At 42.1% G+C, this 15,993-nt stretch overlaps 1 protein-coding gene across 1 annotated transcript in view; it reads left to right on the top strand.

Moving 5' to 3' along the window:
- The window catches only part of spop (speckle type BTB/POZ protein), a 98,627-nt gene that overhangs the window by 69,730 nt on the left and 12,904 nt on the right, over positions 1-15,993 (top strand). Inside the window, exons 7-8 of the mRNA XM_069165349.1 lie at positions 7,101-7,278; positions 12,005-12,060. Of these exons, the coding sequence (XP_069021450.1) occupies positions 7,101-7,278; positions 12,005-12,060 (234 nt within the window). The remainder of the gene's footprint in view (positions 1-7,100; positions 7,279-12,004; positions 12,061-15,993) is intronic.

The raw sequence follows: 15,993 nt of genomic DNA, 5'->3' as shown, positions 1-15,993 counted from the left end.
CGGAGGGCGAGTCATGCATTATAAAAAGCTGCTGATGAGTTTTGTGCTTGGAGGTGGGAGTTCAGATGACAAGTTTGAAGATCACAGATCTATTAAGCTGTTGCAGATGAAATGTGCTTGTGTGTGTATTGATGTGGTTGTAATGAAAATACTGGAGTTACTGGACACTTCATTATTTTTAGCCTCATTTTATCAATATCACCTGTTATGTCAGTGTAAGGTGTAATAAACGATATAATGTGCAGTGTTTCCCGCTGACATTTGATTCAGGTTAAATAACAATGAAATTCCCATTAAATATGTAAATAAGAAATAATTAAAAGTCATAATACTTTACTGCACAACCTGCATCGGTTCCCTTTAATTACCTTGTAATACATTTGTAATTACTGTCAAGCAGCAGCAACAACACAACTAGCAGTGAATCTTCGAATATGTAGTTTGATTTGGAACGTAGTGTATTAACGCTGTGAGGGATGGAAAACATTTGTTTCATTGTATGTGCTGGCAGTTGTGTTTTAATTTGTGAATGTTTCAGTAGTTACCTCCACAACCCGCTGGTTGGGTTCTTTTCAGTTGCCCCGGGCAGCCAGATTTGGATCACCGTCAACCAATTAGTATGTTGAGCTGGACACTGTTAGGAGGCACTTTTCATATTCATCCAATGCTTTCAGTGTGGAGTCTTTGTCCAGGCAAACTAGAGAGCTGCTGTTGGATTTATTTAAAAAAACAAAGAGTAAAAGTGAAGAGTAAAACAGTGTCGTGATAACCTGTCAACAACAAAATATAACCCACAAGACCAGCAGATCTGATGCTGAAAGACAAGTAGTCATTTTACCAAAGCATCGATCAAATGAATAAAGAGGGGAGAATTTTATTTGATAAAAATAGTATCGTGATAGTGTAGAATCTGAATGCAGTGAATCCGGTTGTGTTTTCAATGACGTTTAATACATTTCTTCAAAGCAGGAACTGTTGTCGGCCTTTCCTCACTCGCATTCAGCAAACACTAGTTTTTGTGTTGTTTCAATTTTGCATAATTAATAAAGCTAAGTCACAGAGGTAAGTATTTCTGTGTATTTGTTTGTTTGTGTCACACAGAAGATAAAAAAAAAACAAAGTCTGTGTTGTGTACAATCTGTCAAACCGATCTCAGTTCTCAGTTTTTGTTCTTGAATTATGGAGCGTAATTACAATTGGCGTCATCGCTGCACTCATAAACAATTCAAAATACGGCTACCATTCTGGCAACGGCACTTCGCCAACCTGGCAACCATATCTGAAAACTTCCTGTCAGACTCTGCCTCTGCCTGCAGAGTTGGACAGACTTTTATTCTCCCCCTCCCTCCTCCTCCTCCTCCTCCTCCTCCTCCTTCTCCTCCTCCCCCCCTGGTCTCTTGGTTTGTTTCTTCTGTTGAATAATAACTGAAAAAGTTAATGGATTTAAGGAAAATTTGGTTGAGGAGTCAATTCTTGGTCAAACAGGTGCATATTTGCTTATTATATATAAATAAATAACATATATAACAACAAGTATTTTGGTCATTACTTATGAACTAATGTTGAGTTAAAATGCTTTAAAGTTGCTAAAATCGACACTCCATGTGCCAAAATGTGAAGTACAGTCATGAAAATATGCGTTAAGGAGGTTTGGACCAAAGTGCCATGTGGGGCTGATGTGTTGTGACTATCGCAGAGCGCTGGCAGAGATATATACTCATGCTGAGTGCCATCCTGTCAGCCATGAAGTCAGCAGCAGTCCACCTCGGATTAGACGTGAGCCAGCACCAGAATCAGGCTGGTAAAAAAACTGTGTTCTGTACAAATTCAAATAATGTTCATGCAAATGATCTGTTGCAAAATTAACAGCAAGAAGGAAGGAAGAAGGAAATGACCCCCGCTAAAAAAAACCAGTTGGAGTTTCTTTTTTTTGAATCACAGCTGCAGCATGTGGTGAAGCGTCATGTGTATGAATTGCGTCCGCTCGTGTTTGTGTCCGTTTCCATCCCCGTGTTTCCCAACGCAGAAAATCAGACTTGGGAAGTAAAGAGAACAAGTGTTTCGTAACTTAATGAATTTCATTTGATTTTGATTTTTTTTTTGGCGAACTATTTCACGCATGGCAAAACACAGTAAATCCATAAACAAACACATAAACAGGCAGAAAAAAGATTGATGCATTATGAATAAATCATCGGGGTGCTGAAACTCAATATTAACTCTGCGTTGCCTGGAGGGGGTTCGAAGGAGCTTATGACAAATCCATCTCGATGTCTGAGGAACTAACTGGGAGGCAAGTGCTTTCGTAAGTACTTATCTTGGGAACTTAATTACCAAAACAAATGATGATTGTGGTGATACGACGTCTATGATGATTCTTCATTACTGTGATTCTTTACCGAGGGTTGTATACAGAATGGCTTTCTGTCGTCATTATCATCCTTAAAACTAACCGGGTAATAAATAGCAGGCAGTCAGTCATTCTGTTGGTTGGTCAGGTAGTTTTTATATCTACATCATGGCTGGCTGGATCACCGTGAAGTAAGTTAGATACGTTACGTTTGTGAGTAACTTACTTACATTACTTAAATCCAAATGAACTTGTTCTGTCTCAGCGACTCGAACACAAGTCGAACGAGTAAAAGTCGTGCTTGTTTCCGACCAACTCCTCCCTTCCTCCTCGGGACTGCATCACATGGTCTTCTTCTTCTTCGACGCTGCAAAATGTGACACTGACGTGGTGTCCTCTCCTGGACTGATGGGTGTATTACACGCTTTGGCGAGATACCAGACTGACCAAGAAGACAAACCCCGTTTATGTTTTCAACACTTCTGTCCACCTTTAGGTCAAATTCCTACTTTGTATAGAAGCTCAGACTGCAGAACACACATCAACAACGCCCATAAACTTCACTACCATCACCAACATGAACAAAATGACCATCGCCAAAACTTTTCTGATAAGGGTTACTTCATTGATCGTTTGACTTCAACATGTCCTCCAAATGTAATGATGGAAGCCGTCGTATGGCCGTGCCCCCTAGAGCCACACACAACACACGTTTTCTGATAAACTGCCATTAATTACACCATGACATTGTTTGTCATTGTAAGTTACAAATTACTATTAAGAGAATAAATCAGTTTTGTGATCTGACAACATTAAAGATCACGGTTTAGGTTACGGTTTCATTAAGGTACTCTTAATGCCATTAAGCGTCATTACCAAGTGATGCAATGCTAAATAACCAGGTGAAAAAAAACTCTGCTCATCACAACGTAACAGTACTAAAAAATATCAGCAAATATATGATAACATTTTTTAAAAATATACTATTTTAATGTAAACTATTCGGTTGACCATGGAGTTTGCACGTTTTCTGTTCTTCCCCCGTCCATTGTGAGAAGGAGTGTTTTAGAGGGGGAAGATGCTCGGAGGAAGAGGAGGAGGGTTGACAATGACTGAAGATGACAGCTAATGGCGTGAAGACTTTCGGGGCAGCCAGTGTGTCTAAATAACCAGGTGGTGCGATTTAGTTTCTGCCTGGTTAAACAGTAGAATAATTGGTCAAGTTAGCCAGTAATTAGACCGGCTCTGCCACGTTGCATCTGAGAGCCCAGCGACGGCTCCGCCATACTAATTGGGCTATTTATACTGAAACACATTGACCGCGCTCACTGGCTTCTCTTCCAATTCGCTTTTCAGCACTTGTTTATTTTTTCAGTGGGTACTCAGGACACAACTCTGGACTCTCTCCTCCTCCTCCTCCTCCTTCTCGTCTCCTAAAGCCATTTTTCATTCCAGCTGGAGCTTACTGAACTTCTCTCCTCTGCCCTCCGTCTCCTTGTCCGTCCGTCTGTCTCTCCTCTGTTGTGTCCCCCCTCCCTCCATACACAGCAGCTCCCTTTGTCCCTCAGCCTTCTGTTTTGCTAATCAGAGTTTCATGAATGCCGGTTGTCTGCGTGGAACCGTCTCTCCCTTGTGTGGATGTGTTTGAGAGCATTCCTCTTTCTTTTCTTTTTTTTGCGTGGATGGATGCATGTCAGTCAGTCAGACCTGCATCTCCCCGGAGTGTGATTAACAGAGCCAGCTGTGGAAAGCAGACCGTCTCACACAGGAATACTTCCAATGCTCCTTCTCTTCAGGAAAGTCCCATTTTTTCTGCTCCAGAAATGAGCCTCGGCGACGAGGAGGCCACATCCAACTGTCGACGCCCCCAACAGCTCGCTGGCACTCCCCCTTTCTCCTTTTCTGTGATTCTTTCTATTCTCCGTCCGTCTGTCTGTCTCTTGGTATCTCTGCATCTGTATTCTCTTCTGCCTTTTGTTATCCCTACACCCCGCCCCTCTCTCTCTCCACCTTTTCTTACCCTCTTCTTCTGTTTTATTATCTTTCCTTCTGTCTCTCTCCCTCTGTCATCCTGTCCCCTTCAGGCTAACCCTCAAACCTCCATCAGGAGCAAACAAGACTCCTTGACATTCAATTTCCTGCTTGCCACACGCTTCTCGATTATATGTGCTTCTCCTCCTTTTTCTTGGACTCTTTTTTGTGCGAGTTGAATAGGTGGATGGATGTGGCATTGGACGGATAGGTGGGCAGATAGTTGAATGGTTGAGGACGGACCCTGGCTGTTGTTGTTTTTTTGTTTGGAGGTTTTTGGGTGTCAGCCTCCCTCACTGAGGCTGGAACGGCAAGGTCACTTTGTCGGGATGTTGGGAGGATTTTTGGCCTTTTTTCTTGACAAGCGTTTACTGAAAGCATTTAGGAAGGTGTCGGCAATGAAAACCAGGGGAACAATGATCATCCTTTTATTTATCTGGTGTCGGGTGTCGCTGACATTGTGCAATGTAACAAACAAGCAGGTAAACAGTTTGACAACATAATGAAATCTATTGTAATAATGTGCTGAATAATTAAATTCTAAAATCCACTTTGTAACAAAATGTGATACTTAAAGTGGATTGAAAATATTATGTTTAAGTCTGAAGTGGATCTTGATCATGGTTCTTGATTCTAATTGTGTTTGCTGAGAAGACCTTATGTCTCATCTGAGACACGTGTATGTAAAGAAGCAAAACTAATTTGTCAAAACAACTATACTTAAATGAATTAAAAGACAGACTTTGTGCAGGATTTGAATCCACAAGCAAAGCATTCTGGGAAATGTGCTAATAACCGAACCTTGAATTGACGAGTTCAGCGAGCCTTCAGCTCGTCGTTTACATGCTTTTTTTGAGCTCTGAGATTTTTCCTCAATTAAAGGAGACCATTTAACCCAACTGTGTCACTTAGTAATGATTCCCAATTTAAAACTACATCGCCGGACTTTTCCGTGTAAATGAACGTCTGTTACATTCAACTGTTTCCACACAATGCTGATTAAGCCTGTCAACATCAGAGTTAATTAATGACCTGTTCTGTAGGTTTTAAAGGAATTTATTGGCAGAAATGGAAAACAATATTCATTATTATGTTTTCATGAGTGTGTAAGAGTATGAGAGGCAGTGAGACAGCCCTTCATATCTACAGTACATGTTGGAGCGGGTCCTCTTCTACGGAGCCGACATGTTTCCACCGTAGCCTACAAGGGACAAACCAAACACTGCCTCCAGAGAGGGCCTTTCACATTTTGCATCTGCAGTAAGTTCTCTGACATGCTTGGAAAAGGAATGGGTGAGACGAAGGGTGTTCAGCAGGATGCGCTCTGCAACCTCGCCACTAGATGCCACTAAATCCTTCACACGGCTCCTTGAAGATCTGAATTTATTCTGCAACTTACAAAACAATGTTCTCACTTTGTAATGAATCACAGTTTAAGTAAGTTGTCGGTACTGATAAATGTTTCTTTTCGATGATGTATATTGATATTTCTCAAGCCAGGCCGTTTGACTATAAAACAAATATCGGAGCATTTTTACAGTTGGTCAATCGATCCAAATGTGAAAGCGGCTTCATTTATTTGTTCTTGGACAATAACATTTTAAGCTTGGTTGAATATTTCTAAATCCAGTGCTCATCTTGTACTTGTGAGACAGAACATTTCCTGCTAATCCAGGAGGAACAGGCCAACCTATGACATTGTTAAAGGCTAAATTAGCAGGACCTTCGCTGCCTTGATGACTCAGAATAAATCTTCACACTTCAACACTCTGTTCATGTCAGCCATCGGGGCCACTCGAGATTCTCTTCACAAGAATTAGTGTCATACTTTTCCTTATGAGCCTGCTCTATGACAAATTACAAACCCGCTAACTAATTAATCAACTAACTAATTAATCAACTAACTAACTACACTGTGTTTCAAACCAGGCAACAGCTAACTGTTACTGTTTGATTAGACGGAACCGCAGACAGGTGAAAAACTGCAAGTCAGTCAATCCAGTCTGTCGGAAATTACTCGGTAATTAGTTCGTGTGTGCGTGTGAATTTTGTGGGCGTGTGTTTGTGCTCTGAGCTGGCTTCTGTGTGTGTGTGTGTGTGTGTGTGTGTGTGTGTGTGTGTGTGTGTGTGTGTGTGTTTGCAGCAAGTCCTGTTGAGAGATAAATGAGTCTAGTTGACATTGTCTGGAACAGGTGGTGAAGTCAGCAGGGAAGACATCCAGACAACTCTCACACACCCACACACAGACACACACACACACACACTTACACAGACACACACACACACCCACACACACACACACACACACACATCGGCACTCCCCAATTTGACTTCCAACGCCAATATTGTGGCTCGTTTGAGAGTGAAGCCGCTCTGATTGGATAAAGGAGCAACAATAGGTTGTCTTTGAATTGCTCCCGTATTGAGTGTCTGATGTATTGATTATATGAGGCAGAGAACCCACATTAATCATTCACAGCGGGTTTGATTGACTGATTTATTTTCTCTTTATGAACATTGCATGCTTTTTATTTGCCTCTGTGTGAGCCAGTCGGCATGTTAAAGGAGCAGGTCGCCCAATACGACTTCTGGAAGATCTTCTTCGTCACATGTATGTGTAAAAAGGATACTAAACTTTTGCTTGTGTGTGTGTGTGTGTGTGTGTGTGTGTGTGTGTGTGTGTGTGTGTGTGTGTGTGTGTGTGTGTGTGTGTTTTCAGGTGAGTGTAGTGCAGGATTCGGTGAATATCTCCGGCCAGAACACGATGAACATGGTGAAGGTTCCTGACTGCAGGTTGGCCGAGGAGCTGGGAGATCTGTGGGAGAGCTCCAGATTCACCGACTGCTCGCTGTGTGTCGCCGGCCAGAAATTCCAGGCTCACAAAGCCATTCTGGCAGGTGAGAATATCCTTTGTTGCATGTGGAGAAGGTGATGATACAATCTCACATGAAGCACTTGTGTGCTAAAACCCACCTGGAAACTGAGTGTAATGCGATGCACTTACTGTTTTCTGATGTCTATGGAAGTTAAATTATCTTCAATTACATTTGTGAATGATTTGTTTTTATTAAGGATTTCCTCTGATTCAAATCATGTGTTTTATTGTCTCCAGCATGTATATGCGTATGCAGCTTTGCATGAAAACCAGCTCCTCCTCCCGTTAAGAGAGCGTGAGCTGTGTACTGAATTCAACACGGCATATTACAGCGCTGAAGAGGAGATGCTTTTTAGATGCTTTTAACTTTTTGAAAAAATATGGGGAAAAAAGGGATTCAAAATTTACATGTATGTATTAAAATAATTCAATTGTACATATATTGGTTTCAGTATGTTTCAACCAAAAGGCACATGATAATGCTAATAAGTTAAGCACTAGTGCACTTAAGAACTAATACACGTGTTTGGGACGAATTACTACCAGCCGCCAGTAAAAATAGGGAAACACGTTTTTTTTAAGGCAAGATGATAATAATGGATAATATCTACTTGAAAGTTTGAAAGCCATGACCCATCCCTAACGCACGAGGGAGTTTATTTGATTAAACATGGAGGAGTTTGTCATTATTCCAGTTCACCGGAGACTTTTACTTTCAGTCGAAAGGCTGGTTCGGAGGCTTTTCCACTGCGACGAGAATTAAATTCCGGGGGAAATACTTCATCAAATTTTTTAATTTTAATGAATAATTGTGCTCGCCACAGGGATGGTTACATTTGAATACATTGAATATCCATATAAGTATCCGCCGTGTGATCCCCTCAGCACCTGTGTGTCTTCGTCGGCCTTCAGGAATCCATAGTTATGAAAAATATAGCGACTCACACACTCATGCAAGCAAACATGAACTTGTTTCTGATATTGGCACTTTGATGACAACGAGGATCAGAGAGTGAAAAGTTTGAGGAAACTGGTGAACTGTGTGTCTCCGTGGAGACGGTGGGAGGCTGTTCATTATTGGATTTGTTGAAATGTGTGTGTGAGGAGCCATTTTAATTATGTGCTGCTGTGGTTTGGGGTCTTCCCCTCCCTCCCTCTCTCTCTCTCTCCCCCCCCTCCCCCTCTTTCTCTCTGTTCTACTTGGTCCCTCCTCCTCCTCTTTATTCCCCCTCTTGGCCGTTCCCGTGACAACTCTCCCGGCCGTTAATCGCCGTGGAGACGGACAGAGAGGGATCAAACGAAGGAGGGAGAGCGACTCAAATTGGCTCCACATTGGCCATGTGATCTCTATAACAGCCTCTCTTCCTGTTCCTTTGCCTTCCCTTCATTTCCTCCTCTCTCTTCCTTTTCTCTCTTATGTTTCCCTCTTTTATTCCTTCTCCCGTTTTTACCGTGCCTCTCTTTTTCTCTCCGTCTTGAGTTTTCTCCCCATTCCCTGTTATTTCTCTTCCTGCAGGTCTTCCTGTGCTCACTTCCCTTTTCTGTCTCCCTTTCCCTCTTTCTCTTTCTCTTTCTCTTTCTCCATCCTTGCTGTCCTTATTAGGACATTCCCCCTCTAGTTTTCTCTCTCCGTGTCTCGCCCACCCTTTCCCTTTGTTGCTGCATTATGAGCTCACCAGTATTCAGCTGCACCACAGACTTTACAGTAGGTTTGTCCCCAGAGCGCTGCGGGGCCATTCAGTGCAGAGTTTGGTGTCAGTGCAAATCAGACTTAGGATCTTCTTTCCAGACTGTATAACCGTAGATATACTGAAACCTGGATTAATCCTCTAAAAGATCATCACGTCATCTTTAGTCTTCCGTCAGGTAGATTTGACTTTTTATGAAAGAATCATCGATAAAGTCGTCTGGCCTGTTTCCGTCTCCTCCCATGTAAACAAAACAAACTGCCTCTCGAGAGCAGAGCAATGTGAACGTTTTCTTACGTGACTGATCCACTAAACGAGCCCGACAGTAGAAAAGTTAGTTAACCACCTATTCAACTTGTGAGTTTTCCAACTTGAATGTTCCCACAGCTGAACATCCGTTGGTCCCCCTGATGCTAAAAAAAACAAATGATTTTGATGCAAATATATCTGTTCCACAATTGTAAAATAAGAGGACTTCGTTTCTTTTTGTTTTTACGAAAAATATCTGGAATATTCAGTTGGTTTACCTTCAAATATTTATAGAAAATAAACACTGTTCATGTCCAGTTTTACATTTCTGCTCCTGGCCTGATGGTTGACTTTATTCTGACCTTCAGACAAAACATGTCAAAAACACATTAATGACCTGTTGTAGGACCTGCTGGTAGTTATAGTTTTCTTATTGATTTAGTTAACTTACAACCACAGCAGCAGGTTCTGACTTTATAATCCCAGTTAGTAATAGCTCCTGCCCACATTTTACTCTTTTTATCACTATTTTACTTTTTTGTGTCTTCGGCTCAGTTGATGGATGACACCACGTTTCCAAATGAGTCATTAAATGGATAGCTAGCTCTGCGTTAGTAACTCATTATTAAGTACTTAAATTAATTAGCATATCACTGACTTTGACACGTACTTAATATTGTGTTAAAACATAAGTTAAATTTTAATCACTAGCTAATTAAGCGTTCATTAGTGAATGATAATACAAGTCTTACCCTGCGAGCACACAATCAAACAAAGAGAACCACACCAGAAAAGAGTTACGGCGGCTGAGATGTGGTTCTTGGTAAAAGGCCGAGCTCTAACCTTTTGTAGAGACACCCCCCCCCCCCCCCCCCACACACACACACACACACCACACACACACACACACACACACACACACACACACACACACACACACACACACACACACACACACACACACACACACACACCTCCCCCCGCCGGGTAAACAAGCGGTCAGTAATGGAGTTCAGGTGGAGCTCCATCTGTGAGGTTCAGCCGCGGCCCGCGCCGAAGCGAACCGCTGTCACGGCTGGGACGATAAGAGGCAAAATACACGGTGTCGTTGCCTTGAGCTGAACTACAGGGACAAGATGGGGTGATTATTTTAAGCTTGCAGAATTATCACACAGCTGTGATTTCAAGTAGCAGGAGTGCGACAGAATTATATAATTTGAATCCCGGCGGTTGGGTCGCCGCGGCCTGTCTGCGCTGGAGATTAAACACGACCTCTTACACCGGCGTCTCGTCGGGGATAATAAGAGAGGAAAAAAACTCCGAGTAGCTTTTCAAGACATTGCAAGAAGATATTATCACGTCACTTATTTAGTGATAAAAACATAATTGTGATTATACGACCAGCAGGTCCGACCCAGAGATCTGATTGGTCAACTGGACATTTGGAACGTGCTCAAATCACCATGACAACACAACCTGCTCGTCACGAGAAATATCACTCCACCTTCTCAATGCTAATGTATACTTAGAATTGAATTTCATATAACATGCAATGTTGTTTTTACTTGTTGTAGGTCTATTTAATTTGACCCATTTGGTGAAGTCGGGTCTCTTTTGGTCCTTTTTGGTCGCTCCGAGCACCCGTACCGTAACACCACGGATAGTCACGCACTTACAATCCTAGAGGAGGCTAGCTGGACCGGTTTGGTTTGAACACACGACACGGAGCTAAAATGTTGAAAACACACGAGTCCATCTTTATCTTTTTTCAGCGGATATCTTCGTTGCAACCAGACTGAGCTAGCTGAGCAGTTTAGTCTTTCTATGTTCTGTATTTATTCAGTTGGAGAAATCATTAAAACGGATGAGAAATCCTCTCTGTTGCTAGGGCCGTTGCTAAGGGTCGGACTACTTCCTGGAGTAGTAAACCTTGCATACTTTACATAAGAGACTACTGACGTGACTGATTGTTTTCTAGTTGGTACTGTCATGCCCCGTGTATCGCCATGGAAACGGAGACCGCTCTAACAAAACGTTTTATATTTTGAGAGCGAACCGCCCCACAATATGAAAACACTTTGATTACATATTTTATTTAGTTGGTAACTTTTTGTGTAATTGCAGTATTACACTCCAGGGTGCGCTTCAACGTCATTATTGGCACTTCAGTGTCACCATCCAATATCACTTCATAAAACCAGGAAGGTGTCACTGTTAGGACACGTTCGGGTGACTGTCTTTGATTTATTTATGCTGCGAATGTGTGAAAATCTGATTTGCAAAAGCAGTAACATGAAATCTGAGTGAACTCGGATTATAAAAACACAGTTTTTCATTGCACACGTTTTCATGTTGTTTCCTTGAGGGACTTTGGCACATCAATCAGCAGCTCTTCTTCATTTTGTCTCCTCTTCTCATCTTCTGTGAAGAAAAGTCTGAAGCTCCTTGAAAATCATACCTGCTCCTTTCTGAACATGCTTTTAATTAAAAATAAGAATCAGCAGCACTCAGTGCGAGCACATTAAAAGAGGCTGTGTTGAATGGTAGCATGTGAGCATGAGGTAAAAATAGGAAGACAGACCTTTAATCAAGCATAATGTCAGTCAGTCTATTAGCGCTGAATAGCGGCTAACGCACCGGAGAGGTCGTCATCAGCAGGAAGGAGCTGCAGTTGACTTGCCTTCACCTCTGTCACAGCTGTCAATCATCTGGTCGCTCTCCTCCGGCCCGGTGGCAGGCTGTTAACGGACATCAGAGACTTCGCCGTCTACACACAATAACCCCCCCCTCTTCTGTTTCTCTCCGTTGCAGCTCGCTCGCCGGTGTTCGGTGCCATGTTTGAGCACGAGATGGAAGAGAGTAAGAAGGTGAGTCGACTTCGCTCCCATCTTTCCTTCTGTTGCGTCAGGAAGCGTTCGCCTCCTCAAACATCCGAGTGTGTCTGCACACCTTCCTTCATGTCTTCCCGATGACTGCAGCTCTATTACTGGTGTCATCCAACCTGTGTAGGACTTGTGTTGTGATTGTAGGATTGTGTGAAAGTTTCCTGAAGGCACGAGGGCTCATTTATGGATGAAATGTGAACATTAATGCAGTTTTTCTTGCTTTAATCGCTGAAGTCTCGTTGACTTCACAGAAGGAATGAATTGGGTTGACTTTCTGCGGTGAGCCTGAAAACACCAGAACCTAAAATGCCAGAAGTTTGCAGCAAAATGTGTTAATCTGCTAAAGCTTTTGCATATATTCATACTTGGATTAAAATGTATTTGCGCCATTGATGAATTACGAACTGACCTTTTAGCAAAGGCAGAGACGGAGAGTCTAAAAGTGAAGGAGGCTCTTTTATTTGAACTCGTCTGTCTGTCAGCGTATGAACGTCTCCATAAAAAGAGGAACAGTTTGCAGACATTAATAAGACCAGCGTCAGTGTTAGAAATGTGTCTTTTAAACAACCTGCGTGAAGTTTATGTCGAGCTAATGACAGCTCTGACCGGTTTTACCTCTTCTGTAGCTCTTTGATAAATTAAAGTTATGTACAATAAATGCCGTGAAGGAATAAACAGCCAAACACGTAGAAGACCGAGAGCTTTGAGAGATTTTGTGACTGACTGGTAGCATGTTCCCTCCTGGTAGCTCACAAGCTACACCTCTGCTAACCTGTGAAGTCACCAAACTTGTAAAATCACATTTTCCTTTCCGCTTTCAATTTGCAAATTTATTTCACTGTTCCACTTTCTGATGTGCTTATTTTCTGCATGAAATACTCATGAAACTCTCTGTGACTGCAAACTAACACTGGCTGATTATTTTAGTCTGACTTTATTCTGCACAATGAAGCTTCAAAATAACTGAAAATATTAACCATTGCAAACATATTTAAGAATTTAAATGTACAAATTTAAGGAAAAAAACAAACCAATAACCCCTTTGTCTCCATGCAGTAGTTCATCCATCAACTGTGTGCTTCACTGAAACCAGCTGAGTTTATATGATGCTCAGACAGTGAGGCTGAACACCTTCATTAGACCACCTCCTTTTTTTGCCCACAGTAACTATATTTATTCATAAATATGCTGATTTCAGGTTATTCAATTTCCGAACTCAGTGTCAAGTACTGTAGCATTTCGATAGTTTTATAGTAATTTAAATGAAGCGCTCTGAATCTTGAATTTACAACCTCTGCATGTCCGTTTTTATTAACCCCGCATGTACAGGAGTTGATGTGGACGCATTAAATAGACGTTTATCTTTGTGACAGAGTGTATTCATGTGTGTTTTACCATCACATGTAGTGTGCACATCGCTGCTTTTCTTTATGTGTCCTGTGATGTTTGAATGTGACTATGTTGTATTATTCATGTTGTCCCATTGTGGTGAACCGCCTCCCTTTTGGGGGCAAAAACCAAGACCCTGTAAATGTAAATCAAAGCTGGCTTAATATTTGAGGCATTTTTCGGGTTATGAAAGGAGTTATTATGGCTCGGGTTAAGTTAAGTTTCCAGGAAATGAATGTGAGTCAATTAAAGGCCTTCTGAAGGGGGGGATGTGTGCTGCACAGGATCCCCGTCCCACAGTCGGTTGTGTTCATCAGATAGGAGGTGGTGAGATTCAACCGTGGCGATTTAGCCGTCGTGTCAGCGGAATATTGATGCCTGCACGGCTCAAATGGGGGAATTATAAAGCACAGAGCCAGGAAATGCATCTTAATTGCTGTTTAAGTGGGCGTCTTCATCAGAAAAGAGGGGAGAGATGGTGGGGCCACGTCCCCGTACGATTCGGAGGAAACTAGATAGATGGGTTAACGCTCCTCTGCAGCCTCTGTAGAGGAGAGACAAATGAGCTCATAAAGAAACACTCTAATAGAGAAGCTCTGTGAACAGAGTGCCGTTACACACTGTAACTACAAGAGTTGTCTATTTATGAAAAGCAGCTCAAATCGGCCTTCACATTACGGAGGGAAGTCCCGACAGTTTTTTCTCATGTGGTTGTGTGATGCTAATTTTTATTTCATTAACAGTCCAACACACTTCAGAAATCAGCAGGATTAAATTAGTGAGTCGTCCTGCTGTACAAAGAGTAAAAGTAAGAAAGCGTGAGCTGAGATAAAGTCGGTTTACGCTCCTGAAGTTCTGAACCAAGGTTTCTGTTTTTGAAACATCGTGAACATTTCATTCAGTTCGTTTTTGGCTTCATATTCTCATTTTACGAGAACTTTGCACGACATACTTTCACCCCGTCGTCACCTACGTGTCTGGACCGTGTCTCTCTAGCCTTGACATTGATGGGTTTTCTAGACGTGTGTGTGTGTGTGTGTGTGTGTGTGTGTGTGTGTGTGTGTGTGTGTGTGTGTGTGTGTGTGTGTCCGTGTCCGATGTCAGCATGTTGCCAATTTTCCATTTGAATGGAGAAAGAATTTACCGAACAGGATGAAATTACTGAACATTCATTTTCTTCCCGCTGCACTATTATTAGTTTGTCACGAATATTTTCCTCTCTGACAATAAGTTAAATGTTTTCGGGCATTCTGGGGCATTTTTTCATGTTGACGTTTGATTTCTTCGTTGTACCAAATTAGAATTAAATACTTCTTCTATAGTTTAATGGGTGATGACGGCCCACCTCAACTTACTGTAATTTGGTCCGAAGGTCCAAACTATTCAAAAGATGCAACCAAACCGAACCATGTTTCAGTTCGATCCATGTTTCAGTTCGATCCATGTTTCAGTTCGATCCATGTTTCAGTTCGATCCATGTTTCAGTTCGATCCATGTTTCAGTTTGAACCATGTTTCAGTTTGAACCATGTTTCAGTTCGATCCATGTTTCAGTTTGAACCATGTTTCAGTTCGATCCATGTTTCAGTTCGATCCATGTTTCAGTTCGATCCATGTTTCAGTTCGAACCATGTTTCAGTTCGATCCATGTTTCAGTTCGAACCATGTTTCAGTTCGATCCATGTTTCAGTTCGATCCATGTTTCAGTTCGATCCATGTTTCAGTTCGAACCATGTTTCAGTTCGAACCATGTTTCAGTTCGAACCATGTTTCAGTTTGAACCATGTTTCAGTTCGATCCATGTTTCAGTTCGATCCATGTTTCAGTTCGAACCATGTTTCAGTTCGATCCAAGATTCAGTTCGATCCATGTTTCAGTTTGAACCATGTTTCAGTTCGATCCATGTTTCAGTTGGAACCATGTTTCATTTCGATCCATGTTTCAGTTCGATCCATGTTTCAGTTCGATCCATGTTTCAGTTCGATCCATGTTTCAGTTCGATCCATGTTTCAGTTCGATCCATGTTTCAGTTCGATCCATGTTTCAGTTCGAACCATGTTTCAGTTCGATCCATGTTTCAGTTCGATCCATGTTTCAGTTCGATCCATGTTTCAGTTCGATCCATGTTTCAGTTCGAACCATGTTTCAGTTCGATCCATGTTTCAGTTCGATCCATGTTTCAGTTCGATCCATGTTTCAGTTCGATCCATGTTTCAGTTCGATCCATGTTTCAGTTCGATCCATGTTTCAGTTCGAACCATGTTTCAGTTTGATCCCAACCGAGACCTCCTCTTCTGTTTGGACCAAAGTCAGGTTCTGTGGTCCGGACGGGTCCGAGGCTCTTTTCACACCTGATAGTTTTGTTCGGACCAAATAAAGTCGGTGTGAAATCCCTCCTCAGAAACAATTTGTACATGTATGTAAATTGTGCATGATGTAGCAGGTATGGGGATTCAGTTACCTGTTAACACTCCGTGTCCCTCCGTGTTCCTCCGTGTCCCTCCGTGTCCCTCCGTGTCCCTCCGTG

This window comes from Embiotoca jacksoni, unplaced genomic scaffold, assembly GCF_022577435.1.
Source record: "Embiotoca jacksoni isolate LCO1_2020_lvr unplaced genomic scaffold, fEmbJac1.0.p SCAF_34, whole genome shotgun sequence".
NCBI classification, from domain to species: Eukaryota; Metazoa; Chordata; class Actinopteri; family Embiotocidae; genus Embiotoca; species Embiotoca jacksoni.
This window is presented reverse-complemented; position numbering and strand designations above follow the sequence as displayed.